This window comes from Podarcis liolepis, assembly GCF_965112155.1.
Source record: "Podarcis liolepis genome assembly, chromosome: 9".
Taxonomy (NCBI): Eukaryota; Metazoa; Chordata; class Lepidosauria; order Squamata; family Lacertidae; genus Podarcis; species Podarcis liolepis.
In genome coordinates this window covers 72,643,789-72,664,571 of record NC_139564.1, presented here as the reverse complement: position 1 = coordinate 72,664,571, position 20,783 = coordinate 72,643,789, and the positions used below count along the sequence as shown (strand labels likewise).

The following is a 20,783-nucleotide window of genomic DNA, read 5'->3' as shown; positions in this document are numbered from 1 at the left end:
GAAGACTTAATCACTTTGACTTAAAGGCATAATTATTATCTCAATGTATTTGAGAAAAAATAGAATTCACTTCAATATTTAAATGATTTTGCTAATTTTATTTCCTAAAAACTCCCAACTACAGTTATACTGGAAAATGCAGATTCACTCTTCCAAGAACCTTCCATTCATGCCAAAACATTTTAAAAGAGAACCCTGTACCTCTAGGAGAAAAACAGATGTTTATTACAACCACTGAGAACCTACACTGACGAAAGCTTTACTATTAGAATTGATCAAGCCAATTATCTGCCCTATATCCACCTCTGATTTACCAAAATGGCAGGACAGCCTGCTAGATGTCCAGAACAAGCACATGGCTTTTTGCAGGCATAATTCAGGCCATAAAGCCTTCCAAACAACTGCCCAATTTAAGCTCCTCCAAAACTTTGAAGTGATCTGAACAAGCACATACCTGTGACAAAATGCAGGCAATAGCTAAGATTGCATTACCCACACAATATGAAGGAAGCAATTGGGGGCGGGGGGAACAAACCTCCATCCTCTTTCCCTCCTTCATGCAGGTTTCTTGTAAAGGAAAGATGGCTGATAGCACAGCAAGGAAGAAACTACTTTGTAAACGCCCAGCAGAGATTGGTGGCAAGCTATAAAACCACTATTTTATTGTTAACAGAAAAATTCAGTAGGGCAGGGAGCAAAAATAGCTGGACACAGTCATACAAGTAAATTATCAAACAATATGAAACACTTTATTTGAACTTTACAACATATAAATATATGAGACAAATCTGTGCTTTTGGGTTGCTGTCTCTCCCCCACCCAGGCCCAGGGTCCACCTGACATTGCACCAACCCCTTGGAACGCTGCTACAGAAGGGTCTCTGGAGTCTCCACAATAAATGTCAGGCCAGTCTTGGAGTATGTACACATCCTGCAGGAATCTCCATGATCCCCATCTGTCATCTGCTCAGGTCCCGGTTTGAATCCCGGCAACTAAGCCGCCTTTCCTCTGCAGATAAGCCAGCGAAGAACGGGTGGAGCAGAGCTTCGCCGAACGTGATCCGCTGGGCAGGATCAAACGCTAACATTTGCCTCATCAGACTGAACAGCTGCATGTGCTCAGCAGAATCGTGCAGCATGTATGTCTAGAAAAAGGAATAAGCAGGGGAGGAATTAGACCTGATATGGAGAGAACCAGAGCATAGGGTCATGAAGAGTCGGACACAACTAAACAACAACAAATGGAGACAACTGGTTTAGTATTGCCCTGGAGTATTAAAGGAAATCAAGTTATGTGATTACAATAGTGCCAAGCTCTATTATTTTGGTGTAAGGTCTAAATAATAGGGAGTTTAATAAGTCGCTCTCCCAGGACTTTTACTGTAAAACTAGTAGTGGCAGAGTAGCAGGCAACACAGAAGTGTCCCAAGTAGTCCTAAGACTACCCAGTGTAGTCCTGTACCAGCAGGGCTGCACCTGCAGCATGGCTGTCTGAAGCACACAGTGCCAGAGGAGATCAACTTTCATTGTTAATGCAGTTCTAAGGGCTTCTGGCTATGGAGACATACCTTGGCTAAGAGAAACAGGTGTGCAAAGAAGCACCTGCCAATTGATCAATACACACAATTTAGGAAAGTCAAAGCATTTGGGGTTTCTCAAAAAAGGGACAAACTGTATATCATCAGTCACCACTAGTAGCTCCTTTTAGGGATGGGTTGACTAATTTCTCCATGCAAGCACACATTCACAAAATCTGCCCAGCATTATCAAGCCAACAGGGTGCTGTGGTAGACTTGTGAAGAGCTATCCTGCAACCCCCCAGAAGACAAAACTCTTCTTTAGGGTGGGACAACTGCTTACAGACAGTACAGGCTGGCTTGCATGTTTTTTGCTTTTACTTATCAATACAAGCAGAATTACACAGGTTATAACTGCATCAAAAAGTGGTAAGGCTTAAGAGTTTTGGGGGAAAGTAAACAAAGCTCTTTCCACAAAATAGGAGACCAGGAGCTCAGTTGACAAGAGTCCCCTTGCAGCCACAAAAGTGAAGTGTCGTCCTCATGAAAAGCTCCTACCTGGTATGTGGAAAGGTGTGGTGCAGAAAAAATGGGATGGGGAGAGTGGAACATAATTATTCCACTCTGCATTCCCACAAGCAGAAAAGATGGAAGCAGATAAAAGAAAGGTCCAGTATATTCAGAAGATGGTGTTTCTAATGGGCTTGGCTTCCTGTTTCAAAGGCCTTGCTGAGAAGCAAGCAATGCGGATGAACACAGATGAGAGTAATTTAGCTTTCAGGTGCTCGGTTACAAACAAGTATTTGCATAAAGAACTGCTTAATGCATTCTGACCAGAGCAGATCAAGTGGTTCTTACCTGCAATGGTTTGCAGTTTTCCTGGACATACCTCCCATCAGAGGTGTTCTCATCCCATACCAGACTTCCCTTGTGAAAATACTTTTGTTTCCTGAGTGAGGAGAGAGAGCTCAAATTGAACACATGTACTGGGCTGAGTTAGGCAAAAGAAATGGCATCTTCCCCCCCAAGCAGTTGAATAAATCCATAGACTGCCTCTAAAAATGTACAGAGCACTTGAGTTGCACATCTAAACATGTCATCTACAGGCCTTGCTGACTCATGTAATTTTTTTGAGAGCATAAAACATAGGAGAGTCCATATTAAATCATCAACAGATCTCACTGACCTGGTTTATTTGCCCAAAGTGCCTCTCTCTAATTTGGGGACCACCTATTTACCAGTCAAAACCAAGCATTCCTACCGTGTTTTGCGGATCATATGCTGTGGGATTGGGCCAAGGATCTTCTCCATCATCACAAGATGCTCTCTATTCTCATGAGTCTGTAGAGAGAAAAATATATGCTGAACTTAGCAGGGCAGGTATGGGGCTTCAAGCAGGAATCTTCAATCCCTACCTGGAGGTGCTGGGGATGGAACCTGGGACTTTTCACATGCAAATCATGAGCTACAGCCCTTCCGTAGGCATCTGGCTGGCTGGTGTGGGAGACAGGATACTGGACTAGGCATGCCTTCGGTCTGGTTCAGCAGGGCTCATCTTATATGCCTCTTGGGAAATGGTCACTCCATAAGGAGTGAAATGTATGACAGCATTTCCAGGAAACTGGGAGAGGTGACCAGGCCCACTGGTCTCTCCAACAACCCCAGCCTTGGGGTTTTGAAGTAAGTAGCATGCTCATGCCTAAAATGCCTATTTGTGATAGTGATTTCTCCAGCACTTTACAAGGAAAAGAACAAGCAAAGACCCCTTAAACAGAAGGGGAAAACATTCCGGTTAATGTCTTCAAGAGCACAACTAGATCTCTAGGTTGCAGAGCAGGAGCTGAACTGCAGAAAAACCTGGCAGGCAGAGCAAGGAACTGTAGCCATTCAAGTAAAACCGCTTGGCTGTTATAAAAAACACCATAGGGCCTGCGTCCTGGTGGCGTCCTCCCTTTCAGCAAATACTGGACTATGTGGGGCCATCTCTATCCCTTGGTGTAGCCAGGCCAGCTTTTGGGGAAGATTCAGTAATTTTATTCTGCTCTCCGCAAAGCTCTTTCCACCGAGCAAAAACCAATAAACTATATTGTACCAAGAAGTACGCAGTAGGTTATTCAGAAGAAAGCAAACCACTATGCTGAATTGGTCCAAAAAGGAGTACAGCAATTCCTGTACCTGAAAGAGTGTGAATCCACGGTAGTACTCGAAGAGGATGCAGCCGATGCTCCAGACGTCACACGGCTGTGACCAACCCAGCTCTGCAAAGGAGAATACAGAATGAAGACTGCCGTTCTACTCTGTACCCAAATGCCACCATTTTGTTCTTCAGTTGCTAAGTAGGGCTTTCCTGCTCAGCAGCCAAGGAAAACCTGTCAGTGGTTTGCCCTTTAAAAGGGGGCTGAGGGAATCTACCAAAGGAAAAAACCACCAGGAAAAAAACCACTGCAATTGGGATATCTGCTGAGCTCAGTGAAAGTAGATGGTAGCACATTCCTCCTTATGCAATCTCCCCCTTCCTGCCCATTAGCGGAAAAAGGTTGGACGAGCAATGATGCCATCCTTCAGCTCCATAAAAGAAAGGAGCTGCTGCTCTGTCTTACACAAGGTGAGTCACAACAGAGTTTGGAAAGAACTGCAAACTGACAGTGGGTTGGAATTCACATGCTGATGTGCATATTCAGCGGAAGAGGGCAATGCGGGTCAGCCTGCATGTTCAGGAGGTGGCAGGCGGTCTCTGCGCAAGGCTTCAGGGCACAGCCTTTCTCCTGCATTGTATGCAGACTGTGTAGATATGCTCTGGCTACTATGCCCTCTGCACATCTTGGGGACTGTGCCCCCTACTGTTCAGCAACAGCAAGTGTGACTAAAGGGTGAATGCAATTGTAGGGGGGGGGAAGAAACACCCCCCCAAAAATATATTCTTTGGCCACTTTGTGAGAATGTCAGTGGGTTTAAAAAGGACTGAGGAGGACTAAGTTCCCTCCACCCATCAAATGTCATCATGGTTAAATCAAAATGATCTTTAAGTTACCATTTTTGTTGTTAAGTGCCCTCCCATTTCTGTAGTTGATAAAGGACTGATTTTGTGCAAAATCACTTAGGGGTGAAAGTGATGCAAGCTCTTACCCAAGAGGCCACGGGTTAATTTATAGTGATACTGAAGTGGGGATTAGCAACATCTAAACTAGCACTTGCCTCTTAACCCCTTCAAGTTTACTCCCCACTCATCAAGATTATTTAAATGTGATGAAGTCATCACTTGCCCTCTTGAATGGGTCGCATGGAGAGACCCTCATTTGGGGGAATAAGCAGAGACTGAGTTCCTTAATCAGAGGCAGCAGACTAGAGTCTCCAGTTCATCTGCAGGCCACGAAGAGTGCGCAAACTGCTGTAGTGAAGGTACAGATACCCCCCTTACAGGGCTAGCTCACCCAAGCAAGCTAAAATGAAACTATTTGCTTTGAAATATGTTGCCCCCTGTTGAACCTTGATGCCCAGTTGCTTCCCTCCTTTTCATTTCAGGCATACTCCTCCCCACAAGCCCCTCTGACATGTAGGTTCCTCTTCTTGCTTATGCAAAGCAACCCATTTTGAAAGCTGAGCACTCACCCACCGTTTTTTGAACTGCTACACTCGACTCCCAAGCGCCATAGTAGTTAATGCCAACTCACCCAAGATCACTTCTGGTGGGCGATAATGCCGAGTGGCCACAATAGTGGTGTGATGCTCATGATCAAACGTGGCACTCCCAAAGTCCGCTACACGGATGCACGTGTTTCTGATAGACTTTTCCTCGCAGCTCTGTAACGCAGAAGACACACCCATGGTTACTGAGCTGCCTTTGAAAAGGTGGAGAGTTCCAGACAGAAGGCCCTACAGCCTTCAGTGGGCCTTTCCTTTCAAAAACGAAGGAACTGTAAGTCTACAGACTTGGTGGTGTACGTTCAAAAAAGCCAACGCACCGCGTGCCAAGGAGCCCACATTTCAGAAGTTGGAGGGTGTAACCCGTCCCATTCTCCAATTTCTGGGTGATCTGAGATGCTGAATGTCCCTCAGCTGCGCCCACTTCCCAATACTCCTCCCCTATCTTTCATTCAAAAAGGGCAGGCTATTCTGCAACTTCTATGCTCTTAGGTGTAACCCACCTTTTTCTCGTTGTACAAGGTATCAAATTCTGAGTTTACAAACAGTATGTTTTCAGGTTTGAGGTCAGTGTGAGTTAGCTGGTTGTCATGAAGAACTACAGAAAAATGGGAGAGAGAAAAAGAGGTTTTAAGAGGCCTTACGTTCCTGCTATACACTTTGGCTCTCAAGCAAACCCTATCTCAACAGATGTTAAAATAGGACTAAATAGAAGTATAGAATCAAGATTCTGCAGACCCGAATGTTCCAGTGATTTATATGGGTATATAAATGATTTAAATAAATGCTCATAAAAGGTTGTGGGAAGGCAATATAAACTTTGCCTTCAAGTTTATATTGCCTTCCCAACTTCAAGATACCGAAACAGCATTAAGGTGGAAGCGAAGAAACTTTCGAACAGGCTCCCCCCCCCCTTTTCCCAAGCAAGCAGAGCACATGCCATACTTACACTTCAAGGCATGGCACAGCTGGTAGGCCATGTGTCGGATGTGGGAGAGAGGGTATGGCTGGAAGTTATTCTCCTTCAAGAATTCAAATGTGTTCTTGCCCAGGAGTTCAAAAGCAATGCACATGTGACCATGGAAGTTGAACCAATCCGACATCAGGACACACAGGCTGGGCCAGTGGAGAGAGAAAACACACAGTAGCTGTAATTGTGGCTCTTGAGGTCACACTGCCCATTCCCTTCCCTCGCTGAGGCTAGACTTGGGGGCCACATAGATGATTGCCTGTCTCACCCTGTTCTAGAATCATTTGGAGTTGCCTTTAAAATTCCATCCTCAGGCCACCCCTCACCCAGCAGGGCCCAACACACAACAGCACAGCCAGCGGCCCCATCAGTGTGAGTGGCAGGCCTGGGGGAAATGGGGGTGCAGGGAACACAGGTATCAGGGGATTCTTCCTTCTCTTAAAGGAGGATAAAGATGTACATAACAGATGTATAACAGAGAATGTTAATGTTTGCACCTGCTTGAAAATCCATGAGTCTGAGAGTGGAAGCCCTGTTGAAAGCATCTGGGTAAGGATAGAGAGAGAAACAAAAATGACATTGTTGTGGCAGTATACTACAGACCTCTCAGCTGAGCAGAAGATATGGGTGATGCTTTCTTTAAACACATTACAAAATGGCCACATAAGTGAACAATAGCAATAATGGGGGATTGCAACTATTCTGGCACCCCTTGGAAGTCTAACTCTGCTAAGAATGGAATGTACAATATATCCTTGCCATGCCCTGCCAACAATAGCATCTTTCAGAAGGCAAAGAAAGGAACAAGGGTATTATAATTCTGGACTTTATCGTAACCCACAAGGGAGAACTGGTTGATGGAGTGAAAGCAGCAGGAACCTTGAGGAGAAGATGACCAAAGCATCTTGGAATTTGTGATGGCAAAGGATGTAAAAATTGAGAGTAGCAGATTTCAAAAATCAAAGAAAGAAATTGGGTGGGAATTCTAAAATCCATGGCTAGAAATTCTAAAGGAGGGAGGGGCTCCAAGAGGCATGGGGCATTTAAAAAACTGAAATACTGAAAGTACAACAGCAAACGATTCCAATGAGAAAGAAAAATGGGAGACATCTAAAGAAGCCAGTGCGGCCGCACAAGGAGCTTTCTCATTATCTGAGATTTTAAAAGGACACGCTTCACTTGAGAACTGGAAATATAAGCAATGACGAAAGTGATACAGTAGCATGTAGTAGCATGGCTAAAGCCCAGCATTGCCTGAGATCTACAATGGATGCTAATGACATTTTTAAAAGGGCTTTTTGGCCACATTCAGAGCAAGAAGAAAAAGAAAATTTGCTGCTTGAGAGCAGACAGTGAGGTGTTAATAGGTGACAGAGTTAAGGTAGAACTACTCAGCTTCTGTTCCGCCTCAGTCTTCTCCTGCAATGGGAATGTTAGAACAAATGATAGGAGGAGGAACAAGCAGCTCAGGGTAAGTAAGGAGATAAGAGAACATTTAGCTACTTCAAATGAATTCAAGTCTCCAGGGTCACATCCTGAAGGTGCTTGCTGATAATTCTTTTGAGAATTCTTAAAGAACAGGCCAGTTTCTGAAGACTGGGAATGGGCAAATGTTGTTGCCGTCTTCAAAAGAGGTGGCCAGCCTAATGCTGAAACTAGGCAAAATTCCAAAAGCTGGTCTGTGAGTCTCTAAAAAAATATGCACTGATTACGACAAGCCAGCATGGGATCAGTACTGTTAAAAAAATTTAAATATGACTCGAAGATGTAGAGGGAATGCTGATTAAATTTGCAATGGCATGAAGCTGGGAGGGTCAGCTATCATCACCAGCAAACAGAATCGAGATTCAAAAGTATCTTGCCAGGCTGGAACACTGGGCTGAAACCAGTAAGATGAAATCTGAGGTCCGTCCTCAAGTTTCACTTAACACGTGTTCAGATGAATGCCTGCACATGGCTACAGTTCCAATATATTCTGCACTGGTCAGACTACACACCTGGAATACTGTCTCCAGTTCCAGGCATATTTTAATGAGAAATTAGAGCCTGTCCAGAGGAGGGCAGTCAGGATGTTGAGGGGGTCTTGAATCCAAGCCCTATGAGTGTGGGGGGAAGCTGTGGTCCCCTGGCTAACATTGAAGTACCACCCTTACCATCCCTGACCACTGGCCATGCAGGGGGCGGGGCGCTGATGGGACTGAACAACATGGGGAGGACTGAAGGCTTCCCCAGACCTGTCCTACAAAGAATGGTGGAAGAAGCTGGGGACGTTTAAGGGGAGACAGGATAGCTATTTTCAAATATATAAAGGGCTGCCATGCAGAAGACAGAGCAAGCAAGGGGACGAAACTAGAACTAGTGGGTGGAAACTGCAGGGAAGGAGGTTTGGCTGAACATGAGAAGAAACCACTTAAGAGCGACAGCTCATAGGCAGTGGAACAGGCTGCCCTGAGAGATGGAGGGCTCTCTTTTGTGGGAGATGCTAATCAGATGCTTGGGTAGGCATGTGTCAGACATGAGCTAGTTGCATCCTGTACTACAGATCTTGCATTGAGCAGGGGTTGGACTAGACAATGTCTATGTACGTTCCTCCAAAACTGAATTTTCATCCTGTGACTTCCCGCTCCCCCCCGCCCCGGATGCATAAGCACCAAGCCCTAACCCAGGCAGTTAAATATCTATGTTTCAAAGCAATTAACAGAACTGCACTAACCAGTTCTAGTTGCCAACTATTCCTGAGGGAAGGTGGTGATCCTCTGCTTCCACTGCAGTTGCTTTCATGTTCTACCACATTGAGCAGACTGACCAGAGTTCACCCCTGGACCCTTCCTTTAGGAAAGGAGTAGCCAACCTCAACCCAATCCCAATGGCAAGACTTACTGTTTATTTTCTTTGTCTTTTTCTTTAATTTTCTTTAGGACGTTAATTTCTAGTCTGGCCGCTTCACGGTATTTGCCAACATTTCGAATAATTTTCAGAGCTACCAGAGACTTGCCTCTACAGAAGGGGAGGCAGGAAGGGGGGGAAATGGAGCAATGAGACGCAAAGAACAACAGAAGATCTCTGCAACAGAATTCAAGCCTAACTCTTGGTCACACAACAAAATCCTGAAGGGAGAGGAATCAACTCCAAGCCCTTCTTTGTAATTGCTCCCCATGGAGCCAAAGATTAAAGAAAGAAAAAAGTAAAACATTCATCATTGTATTCTCTATTAAGGTTGTGGATGTGACTACAGTTTGAAAGAAGGACCCAGGCTTTAACTTTCTCTCCCGCTCATTACTCATGGGTTGGATCCAGACTAAGTGAGCTGAACTCAGTTCCCACTAAAATCAATGAAACAAGTTAGCCATCAGTCCTACTGATTTCACTGGGCATTCAGTTCAATTAACTCAGTCTGGATCCAATCCAATAGGGTCACATCTGGTACAGCCAGGCCTATAGAGCTTAAGTGAGCCAGGGAACATATTTCATACCAACCTAGGCACACTCTTTTCATGGCAGGGAAGCACTTGCAGATGGAATGAGAACGGATTATTGTCCAGGTCCTCATGCCACTTGCAACCACTGACCTGCCACAAGACAGGTCAAGGGGAAAAAAAAACTTTTTTGCTCAGAACTGTTACACACAGTTTGTGTTATTGTCTTGGTTGTCTAGGGTTTGACTTGGTTATAACATATACAGCTGATCCGCTGTTTTAATGTTGCTCTTTGGTTCTATTTGTTGTTTTAATAAGGATAATCATTAGGCAGGAATTAAAAGCAGTGCAGAAACAGTGCACAAGGGGAGTGGGAATCAACCCAGATATTCTCTACCCCCACCATTCAACTAAGTTTTATTCACAGTAGAGTCACTGAAATTTATAAACCTAATTTTGTCATGTTCATTAATTTAAATATGTTCACTACCCACAATTCTTACCTGGAAAGGGCTCATTAACTATCTACCCCACACCAACTTCTCTCAAGTTCTGGAGCTCGGGGCCACAATCCTCTTTTAGCCTCAAGCCAAACCAATAAACCCCAATATTCCTTGACATAAGATCACCAGGACAGCTTACCTGGCGTGGTCCACACACTCCACAACTTTGCCAAATGTGCCTTCGCCCAGGCTCCCCACAATTTCATCTAGGAGAGAAAACAAAAGCAGATGTGAGCCCTGGAGACTTAATGAGTGTGTGAGGTCCTGCAATTTCAAAGCATTCAAGTCTCAAGAAAGGCTCTCACTGCTACACTCTTTAACACACAATTGTCTACTTCCTGTTTCAAGTATTTACTGTTCAGTCCATTTATAAGCAATAAACACTAGAGACCCCTCCCGTACACTGAGAGCGATCTCGTCTAACATGGGGATAGAAAGTAGAGAGGTAAAGTTTTACGAAAGGTGGCTGTACATCGCTCATGGAGCCAATCGCCGATCCTGCACACCAGGTGACCTTCTTTGTCATCTTCCACGCTCCTGCTGCGCTTATTGCTCTGTTGGCTTCTCTGCACACACCGCCCCCCGAAACGCCATCCGACCAATCGCACACAGCGGGCAGTTCCGATTGGCAGATTGAGTTGTCATTCAGAGGCGGAGAGACGACGATGCGTCGGTGGTTGGATTTTCCAGATCCCAGCATTTCATAAGGCACACAGCATATATAACGATAGGGATATTGCAAGGGACACGTCAAGACACAAACCGACTTCAAAACAAAAGTTTAAAAAACAGCTACAGGTATGTAAAGAAACTCTGATTAGCTATGGAAGGCAGGCAGGCAGGCGCAGGAGCCTCGCAGCAGCAGCAGAACCACGCGGTCCTCGTGTGGGGAGCAGCGGCTGGGATGCTCCAGCCCCTGGTCACCCTCCTACCACAGAGAATTACCATCCCTTCTTAACCACCAGGGAAAGACACAGCAAGCAGCGCAGAGAGGAGGACTCAAGGACAGTAGCTTCTCCACCAGCATCTGGGACGGGCAGCCCAAAGGCAGTTGGGTCAGCAGAAGTCTAAGCAGCTCCCTTCCCCACCCCAGGCCACCTCCTCCTCTTCCTCCCATGAAGCCTCTCTCCCTGCCTGCCAGTTTCTGTAAAGCCCCTCTGTTTCCAGCATGATCGGATTTGGGTGTCGCTGCCTGAAAGAAACCACTACAGATCTGACCCTTCTATGTGCTTGCAAGTCTGACCTGTGCCAGATCAGTTTGCTTTCACTTCTGAGCTGGAATCAAGCCTAGAAGAACTCTAGAAGCAGTGGCTGTGTCCTGATTTGGAATCAAGTATGTCTTGTGCTGCTGACAAGCACTGTGCGAAGCATCAAAATCCAACTGCCCCCCCCCAGGAAAACATCTCGCTTTCTCAAAGAGAAGGAGGGGATGAAAAATCAACCTGGCATTGCTACTCACTTCTACTGAAGTGGGGAAGGTGGGGGAGAACAGTCAAGTAACCTGAAGGGTTCCACTACCGTGAATAATTATTCCAATCCCTGATTCCCCCCCACTCCACTTTTAACCTTTCAAAATGCAATGAATTGCAGTCTCTCAAGGCTGAGTTGCAAAAATAGGTTACAGACTCCAGGCCTGCACTTCCTTTCATCTCCCATTCCCTTCCACTGTAGAACCAACCACATACAAATCCTAAAAGAGACTGTCTGAAATTGAGAGAAGTTGAGACAAGACCCTAAAATAAGGTGTACGATACTGAAACAGTTTAAGCCACGCCAACCAAAATCCATACCCTTAGCACTGTACAAACATAACTTTGGGATAAATTCCAAGACCAGGAATGAGGGCGAAAAAGTGGAGTTAAATGAGATTAACCTCAGCTTTACAACATAAGCAAGCTTAACTGAAAAACAGAGGAACGGAAGAGACTGTAGTGTGTTCCAGACCAACAACAGAACTCATATTACATCAACGTGCATAAAATTGCACATTGATTAGAGCACTGACAGGTCTGTGACTCTATGAAGCAAAACTGGGCGTGTGCTTCAAGACTCATTCCTCTTGGGTTTCTTCCCAATTTTTTCTTTGTGGTTGGGGTGAGTGAATGGGCAAGGTCTGTGAGCTGCTTGGAAATGCTAACAAAAAAATTATATTAACAAAGGAAGATGATATGTGTATGTGCTGCAATCCAAAAATCCCCAACACCCCCCCCCCACCTGAAGCCAGTACAATCTGCCATCCAACAAGTCAGATGCAGTCCACCAGCCATATATGGAGACCTGCCTGGTACTCTTCATGTCCCCTCTCTTAGGGGTGCATTCAGCCTCTCTCGGGCTGCCATATACAACTTGTGGGCTGCAGCGACACAAGTTGTGCACACTGGCTACCGTGTGAGGAAGGCACCATCTTATACCAGAACTGTTCACCCATGAAGGGTCTTAGAGAGGAGAGGAAGGTCTGTGAGCTTAAAAGTCCTGAGAAATTAAGGTTAAACGGGCCAGACTAAATGGGACAAAAAGGACTGATAACCCCGGGACCAGGGGGAGGGGACGCTGGAAGAAGATTGGATTGTTTTTATTCTCTTTTTTTATTGTTAGAAATGTTTTTATGGAAGTTGCAATGTTGAAATGTTGAAATGAAATTATTAGGCTCTTCTAAGAATGTTTAAAGAATTAGGTAAAAAGGTAATGGTTATGAGAAGCTGGTAAAAATAAGATTTAAATTTTAAGTTGTAAGGTTTTATATAAGATAAGATGAAAATAGAGCAAGGTAATGTATTGACAGAATATTATGAATTATGGAAAGGATTTGCTGTGACAATTATCAATTAAGATACAAGAGATGGGAGGAGGAGGTGGTCATGGAAAGAAGGTAAAGAATGTGGAGAATTTGAGAATGATGGTTTTATCTTTTTATTTTTTATCCCTGTTTTGTCTTTTTTCTTCTGTAATTTTGTTTTTTTCCTTTTTGTGATTTTAAAAATTCTTGTTTTAATAAATATCATTAAAAAAAAAGTCCTGAGAAATTAGTCTGACGCAGCTTGACCTGGCCCTAGGAAGGAGAGGGTGTTGGCAGAAATGCCTTGCTGCAGCTGCAAAGGCAAGACTGCTCTGTGCCCCTGAACACAACCGCTGAGCAACACAGGATGTGAAAGTTGAGAGCAGAGGGTCATGTGTGCAAAACGAAGGGTGTGGCACAGCCATTCTGAGCCATGTGCACAAATGTCCCCCCTCACCCCCACATTGTCACTGATGCCATATTTGGCTTCTCCCCCTCCCAATGCATCCTGAGAAACACACACGAGTCTCAGACGCTAAAATTATTCACAGCTGCATCGTCAAGACTAAGAACAGCTAATATAGCCAGTTATCACACAAGCAGAAGAAAAACTTAACTCTGCATTGAGGAGAAAGACAGGGGATTAGAAGTACTCACCCAGTATGATTCAAAGCTGGAAAAAAAGCTACAAGTTAGTTAGGCCCTGACCAATCCTGATCTCATTTTGGATGATACTCACCGAGGAGGTACTGCTACAAGACCTGGTCCTGCGTTTCCGGCAGCGATGCTGGTGCTTCCTTGTCCGGTGGCGCTCTCTGTCTCGAGATCTCCGGTGGTGCCGTGAACGGCGTGCAGCGTAATAGTCTTCTCCAAAAGATGAGCTCCGCTCTTCAAACCTGTAGACATCACTGTCATCTCTGTCTCTGTATCTTCTCTGGTAGGGCATTCTGTCATGGCTGTGTGACAAATAAAAACCTGTGATTAGGAAATGGGAAAGGTGCCCTGGGGGTGGGGGGGACAGAAATCTGTGCAGCAACCCCAGTGCAGTGCTGTGTGTAACCTGTGTGGGTGGATTTTCCCCCTAAATTGATTTTTGAATACTGAATTTATTGTTATTTATGTTTTATGCTGTTTTTTGTTGCGTCAATTAAGTGTTTTAAATTTGTTGTTAGCCACCCTGAGCCTGGTTTTTTGAACCGGGAAGGGCGGGGTATAAATAAAATTTTATTACAGTGGTGCCCCGCAAGACGAATGCCTTGCAAGACGGAAAACTCGCTAGACGAAAGAGTTTTCCGTTTTGGAGGTGCTTCGCAAAACGAATTTCCTATGGGCTTGCTTCGCTAGACGACAATGCCTTGCGAGTTCCTGCGGGTTCCCCCCCTTTTTCTAAGCCGCTAAGCCGCTTATCAGCTGATCCGATCAGCAGATAAGCAGCTAAAAGCCGCTAATAGCGCTAATCCGTCAATGGGCTTGCTTCGCAAGACGAAGAAACCGCTAGACGAAGAGAATCACAGAACGGATTCTTTTCGTCTTGCGAGGCACCACTGTATTATTATTATTATTATTAACCTGCACTAGACACTGCTTTCTGTCATTTCACTGCAGGGCACAAAGAGAGTCTTGTGGTAGCTGCAGAGGTAGCTACACAGGACTAGAAGGGATCTGGATATCTACAATCCCAATTTAGAAGGATTATTTAGTACCAAAGCAAGCATTCACCATGTGGGTATGACTGCTTGTTCCAAGATAATCTCCTGCTCACCTTCTAGACCGTGACCTCCTTGACAGATCCCGGCGAACTGGGTATCGTGTTCTTCCATCGTGTTGCTCCCTGCTGCAAGACCGCCTCCTCTTCCACCTGTGGCTCATGTAGGGCTCCTGCTCTGGGGAGCGGTAGCGCTTACAGTGATGCATCTAGACATGCAAGGAAGGCACCTGTATGAACACCAGAACAACCTCTCCAGCAAAACAAGCTCATCCCGGCAGTCTTCAGCAATCTTGGCCCACAACATTTCACCACCTTTTACAAGCCTCCCAAATCTTGCTGTATCTTAAACATCATGTTTTAAAAATACCTATAAGAGAACCAGGCCGGTGTGCTATGAAACACAGGAATTTCAGTGGCACTAAAAGGGCCTTTGTGACATAATCAACAGCTTCACCAAGAGCTATCTAGTTAAAGGAATACTACCCATTTACTCCCAATCCATTTAGAAAAGCCATAAACAAAGTATACATGGGAAAGGTCAGTAAGAGAGGCATACTTTCAATCTGATTGTCGTAAGATGAGCAGTGCAAAGGGCTGCCACTTTGGAATTCATTTCTCACTAGCAATCCTATTTTAGAAGTTATGCTTATGCAAAGAGCTTTTAGGACTGCAGGTTAGATCAGGTTTGTTACTGCCTCTACCAGCTTCTGAGAGCATTTCTTACGAACCCTGCAAGACTGATACTGCCAAGCCTCATGAAATAAAATAAACTGGATTTAAAGTATTTTTATCCCAGCTATTTTCTCAGTATTATTTACAGCATATTGACAGATTGAACAAATGTATACCCCACCTTTCCTAACAGTTCAAGAGGTACAAAATGATTGTTCATTTACAGCCCTGCAGTCCATGCACATTTCTCAACATGGGAGGTTACACCATAATAGTATACGTTGCTAGAGATGGGAAGGCCTGGGGGGGAAAACAGAAAAATTGGGGGGGGGGATCTGTGTTTTTTACATTTCCCCCCAAAGCCGTTTTCCTCCGGAAAAATTGAAAAAAAAAAAGTTTGATATAGTTTGAATATTCCACCCCCCCCCAAATGTTTCTGTTTTTTTCTAGGCCTTCTCATCTCTATGTTTGACATCTGTAAATTATTGAGTTTCAAATTCTTCCTAACCTGAAATTTTGTGTTTTGCTAAACAAGATGAAATGCAAGTGTAAATTGTAGATAGATTCTACTTATTAAAGGGTGTGAAATAAGTTGTCTCTTTTAAACACAGCACTTGTTTCACTTTCCACACTATCTAGCATTATGTCATCTCTACGAAGTTACCAGAAAATAAACGCTTGAGCAAATATTAAATAGATGCCTGAATTGGAACACATGGCAAAAAAAAAGTTCAGTTCCCACTCAACGAGGATATGCTGGTCACAAAGGGCGGTTCTTTAGTTATCAATATATGGTAACTTAGAAATCTAATGTCTGCCCAAGTACATACAATTGGAGTTCCTATGTATGTGCATTAGCATCCCAAGCGAACAGAATGTTGGCTATAGAATTTAGTAAAATTTTGAATGTTTCCTTGGGCAACTTCACTTAATGCTTTGAGCCTTCCCATCAACTTGTGTCCTTTCCCTCTACTGGCTATTTTTGTTTAATAAAGGTGAACCTTTAATAATGAGTGGAAAATCAATCTGCTTTAATTTAAATGATTGCCATGGCTACTTTATAGATGTTTCTACATTCAAAAAATAAAATGTTTCTCAGTAAGATTATTTATTAAAAAATTATATACTGCTAATTTACAAAACATATCAAAGCAGTTTACAACATTAAACGATAAAAGCCATACAATAAAAGCACAAAAAATAAAAAACAAGTTAAAAGCAAAAAAATGTTAAAAGCAAGTATCAACAAACCATTGTGGGAGATGTACTCTTAATTGCCTGCATAGGCCTGGCGGAATAATAAAGTTTTCAGCAGACATTTAAAAGTTGGCATAGAAGACACCCACTAAATCTCTGTTGGCAGGGTATTCCACAGGATAGGGCCGGTGACGCTAAAAGCTTGGTTTTTCACTGTTGCCAAACAAGCTTTGCCAACTTGGGGAAAGACCAAGGAAAGATGATCCTGCAAATTGAGCTGGGCTATAATCAGACCTGAGGTACCCTGGACCTAAGCTGTTCATGGCTTTGTAAATTAATACAAAAACCTTGCACCTGGCTCAGTAGTAAATTGTCAGCTAGTGCAGCTGTTTAAACAATTGTGTCTCATGTTCTCGGCCAGAGGCTCTCCATCAGCAGTCAGGCCACAGCATTCTGCCGAATCTAGCTCAAAATTAAGAAAATGGATGCAAGGGGTATTTAAGAAAGCTTGCTGCGCTTTTAGGCGATCTAGAATATTTCCTTTGTGATCTTTTACTTTTACTGCTATCACCTATGATTTGAACTTTTTATTAAATAAGGGCTGGAAAAAACACCTTCCTATTTCCCTTTCTTAGTGATCTTGCTTTTCAAAGTGAAATGGCTCTAGCAGTACCGTATCGCAATGCTTCCTTTCTTGCTTTGCCTTCATTTCTTCTCATAATAATATTTTTGCTGGCTTGCCCCCTTTTTGGATTCTGCTGCATTTTTTTTTCTAGGAATGCAGGTTGAGCATGAGGATGGCGAGAGCACACTGGAAATTATGACAAAAAGGAGCATTTTTGCAGGAGGGGTTCCTTCCTGTGTACCTGCCCATTCTGAAGTTTGATTGTGCTTATCTGTTGGCATGTTTAGTATGAAGGGAGGAGTGTAAGTAGAATAAATATTCTTCTATCTTGAAATATACAATAAAACCATTCTGGTCTAGTTCTTGGTGTCTTTCTAGCCTTTCCTTTTTTCACTAGCAGCCTCAAGCATTCCTGTTTCACATGTTTTCATGTGCAGGAATAAACTTTTATTTGGGTGAGATGGGTTCAAAATTGAAGCATTTGGGGTGGGAGGGGTATTCACAAATTAAAACTTATCTCCTACATGCATTTCTAAAGTGACTAGCAATATCTGCAATGGCAATAACACTGTTCTCTACATAGTTCAGAGGTGATCATTTTCCATTCCATTTACAGGAGTGCTATGTGAAACCCAAGTATATGTATCCCTTCATACCAAAGTATGCATGTGCTTGAATTTCACAGAACACCTCAGTGGATGGCGTGTCCCAATAACAGACAGTTCTGTGAGCCAACTCTTTTTTATCTTTTAAAGGAAAACGGCCTTGCCAGGTAAGATTGACATAACAACATTCTATCAGCAGCAGCCCCCAAAAAGTTCATCAGGAGGGCATGAGGATGAGGATGGCCACTGCTCGTCTGCTCGTCTCCTGCATCTAGTCATCAGGTATGCTGCATCTAAACACACAGGCCGATTTTTAGCCAGGACAAGCAACAGTCAACCTCTCTCCCATGAACTTGTCTTTTAAATGCCACCAGAGCTGGTGGCAATGATTCACAAGAAAAAAACAACAGCACTACATCCACACACACAAAAATACTTCCATTCTTTCCCCAAACTCTACCATCAACTTCATTAGATACTTGCAATTTCTAGCACTTAGAAATGAATTCTCCCTCTTTATCTATATGTACTTGATAAAATATTTTAAAAATTATAAACTATTTTCCTGGTTGCCATTGACTAAAAAGTTACTGACTGTAGTTCACATTGATATACTGGCCTTGAAGAACCGATCCTCCTCCCTCTACTCCCTTTCTCTTGCACGGCCAGTCTTTCTAGTTTTAAGTCTGATGGGAAGAATGGCCTGCCTCTTTCTCATCCTCTCTCTTAATTGATGTGAGTCACAATAGAAGGCAATAGTTGTCTGAGGTGGGATAAAAATCTAGCAAAAGTACAGTGGTACCTCTGGATGTGAATGGGATCCGTTCCGGAGCCCCGTTCGCATCCTGAAGCGAACACAACCCGCGTCTCTGCGTGCTGCGATTCGCTGCTTCTGCGCATGACGTCATTTTGAGCATCTGTGCATGCGGCGAAACCTGGAAGTAACGCCTTCCGTTACTTCTGGGTCGCCACAGAGCGCAACCCAAAAATGCTCAACCCGAAACTATTTCAGCCCGAGATATGACTGTAATAGAATTTAAAAACACCCCTAAAATTGCATTTATCAAAGGGCAATGGATATGCCCTACCACCAATGACCCCGATGACCACAACTCCCAGACTATTTAATCACCAACTTTTTATAGGACTATATTTAAAGGGTTGTATTTTTATTTAAAAAATCCCACTCCTTGTTTTTGAGCAGTTGTATTGAAACGTAAGAATTTTTTTGTGCTAAGCTGGTGCTCAAATTAAGGGCTGAGGGAGGGCTCCAGTGACAGCCAGACCATGGAAAAACCCTCTTCTCCCTTCGCCGCTCTCACAATTTTGATTACTGGGTTATTACTAAAAGCACACCAGATTTAATACACCCCATCCCACAGTGACAAGTAGATCAAGTTTCTGAAAGGCAGGTAGGAGCAGGGTAAGGCATTTGGCTGTCCTCCAGATATTCCTGGTCTACAACGCCCATCACTCATCCTCCTCCTCCTCCTTGTCCATTGGCCATGCTAGCTAAGGAATGAAGGGAGATGGGAATAAACCCCGGAGGAAGGAGAGGAAGGCTGTAACAGGCCGTGATAGAGCATCTGCTTTGCGTGCACAAGGCCCCAAGTTCAGACCCCTGGTGGGGCTGGGGGAGTTCCTTGCCTGAAACCCTGGAGAGTTGCTGATACCACACCGTGCAGACAATACTCATAGCTGTCAACCTTCCCTTTTTTGCGGGAAATTCCCTTATTCCAGTGCCCTTTCCCACTGCTATCCCGGATTGTTAGATATCCCGTACACTGTCCCTGGGACAGGTGGGGCTGCTGATCCCCATTTTCGAGGCTGCTGATCCCTTATTTTCAAATCTGAAAGTTGACAGCTATGACAATACTGAGCCAGATAGATCCAACAGTCTGACTCGGAATAAAGCCCCTTCCTGCACTCTCGTTTAAATCGGCCCCTTCCTCAGATCCTCGAGGACTGGAGCCTTATTTTTGAAAGAAGGGCCATCGCAAAAGAGGCTGTCCCTGTTCCTACTTGGGAAGGGCCGCAGCTCAGCAGCCGATCATCTGCTTCGAATGCAGAAGGTCCCGGGTTCGATCCCTGGCAGCATCTCCAAGTAGGGCCGGCCATCTCCCTGCCGCCAGCCAGTCAGTGCAGGGCCACGGGGCCGGAGCCTTGCTTCCAGGAAACTCGGGCCAAGGCAGCGGCCTGGGCTTCCTGCGTTCCAGCCGCTTCCCGAAGCGGAGCCGCAGAGCCACGCCCAAGTCCCGCGAGACTTCCCCCTGGCACCGCGAGACCGCGCGGCCTAGAGCCAAGATAGCCGCTCGCCCACCGCCCAGAGGTGGTCGGGACGAGGGGAGAATAATGGCGAGGCCCGAGGGGCGTGGCTTACTCGAAGCCCCTCCCCCTCCGCACAGACCGCAAAGGCTCGGCCCGACCCGACAAGGCCCGACGCAGCGGGGCCTGAGGCCTTCCTCTCCCGTCGCTTCTGGGGCTCCTTTCACCACCACCACCCGCCCCTCCGCCCCTCACCGCTGTCCCGCGGCTCCTCCGGCTCTCCTGGTCCCGCTCGTTCTCCCCTTAGCAGCGGCGGCGGCTGCAGCGACAGAGCGGAGGCGGCGGCGACGCAAACGGCACCCCGCGCATGCGCACTCTGCCGTCCTATGCGCCGAAGGGAGCCGCCGCCGCGCGGGCTAGAGCGGCCGACGCTTCTTTTTCCTCCTTTCCTTGACGCGACGGGTCTGAGGAGCGTGGGCCGCTCTACCCGCGCGACTTCATGGTGGAGGAGGAATGCGGCAAAGAGAGAGATTGACCGGAATTACGTGGCGGCGGCTATAGGAAGTCCAAGGGGATGCGGGCTAAAGAGGTTGCTGCGGAGACTTCCGGTTCGCGATTATGCATTAAAACCAGCAATTAAAAATACCCTAACAGGCAATTATGTTTAAAAAGGCAAACAAATTTACATTAAAACCACAGTTCCCCAAGCTACCTGTGTCGTGTGCCTTCTACCTGTCTGCCCCACCTCCCACCCCATAGCGCCCCTGACCCAGAGGAGGAGGGATCAGTTGGACCAAGATCATCCCTATAAAAGGGGGGGGGGGGAGCAGCTGGACAACTTATTGCAGGCTTCTTCAAACTCGGCCCTCGAAATGTTTTGGGACTACA

The 20,783-nt window shown here is 45.1% G+C and overlaps 1 protein-coding gene across 4 annotated transcripts; it reads right to left on the bottom strand.

Moving 5' to 3' along the window:
• Positions 1 to 629: 629 nt before the first annotated feature.
• CLK3 (CDC like kinase 3) lies at positions 630 to 20,449 on the bottom strand (the record flags this gene model as incomplete). Of its 4 annotated transcripts, none has more annotated exons than XM_083460512.1 (14): positions 630 to 1,144; positions 2,375 to 2,465; positions 2,778 to 2,857; positions 3,692 to 3,774; positions 5,188 to 5,317; positions 5,662 to 5,756; positions 6,108 to 6,274; positions 6,626 to 6,673; positions 9,009 to 9,125; positions 10,187 to 10,253; positions 10,520 to 10,613; positions 13,563 to 13,779; positions 14,586 to 14,737; positions 20,151 to 20,449. In XM_083460512.1, 13 exons carry the CDS (start codon positions 14,735 to 14,737, stop codon positions 959 to 961), a joined length of 1,527 nt encoding a protein of 508 aa, XP_083316638.1. In that variant the 3' UTR covers positions 630 to 958. The 4 variants fall into 4 exon arrangements, with proteins under 4 accessions (XP_083316638.1, XP_083316636.1, XP_083316639.1 ...); XM_083460510.1 differs by lacking the exon at positions 20,151 to 20,449 and adding an exon at positions 19,653 to 19,861; XM_083460513.1 differs by lacking the exon at positions 6,626 to 6,673 and having other exon boundaries at positions 20,151 to 20,305.
• Positions 20,450 to 20,783: the final 334 nt, after the last annotated feature.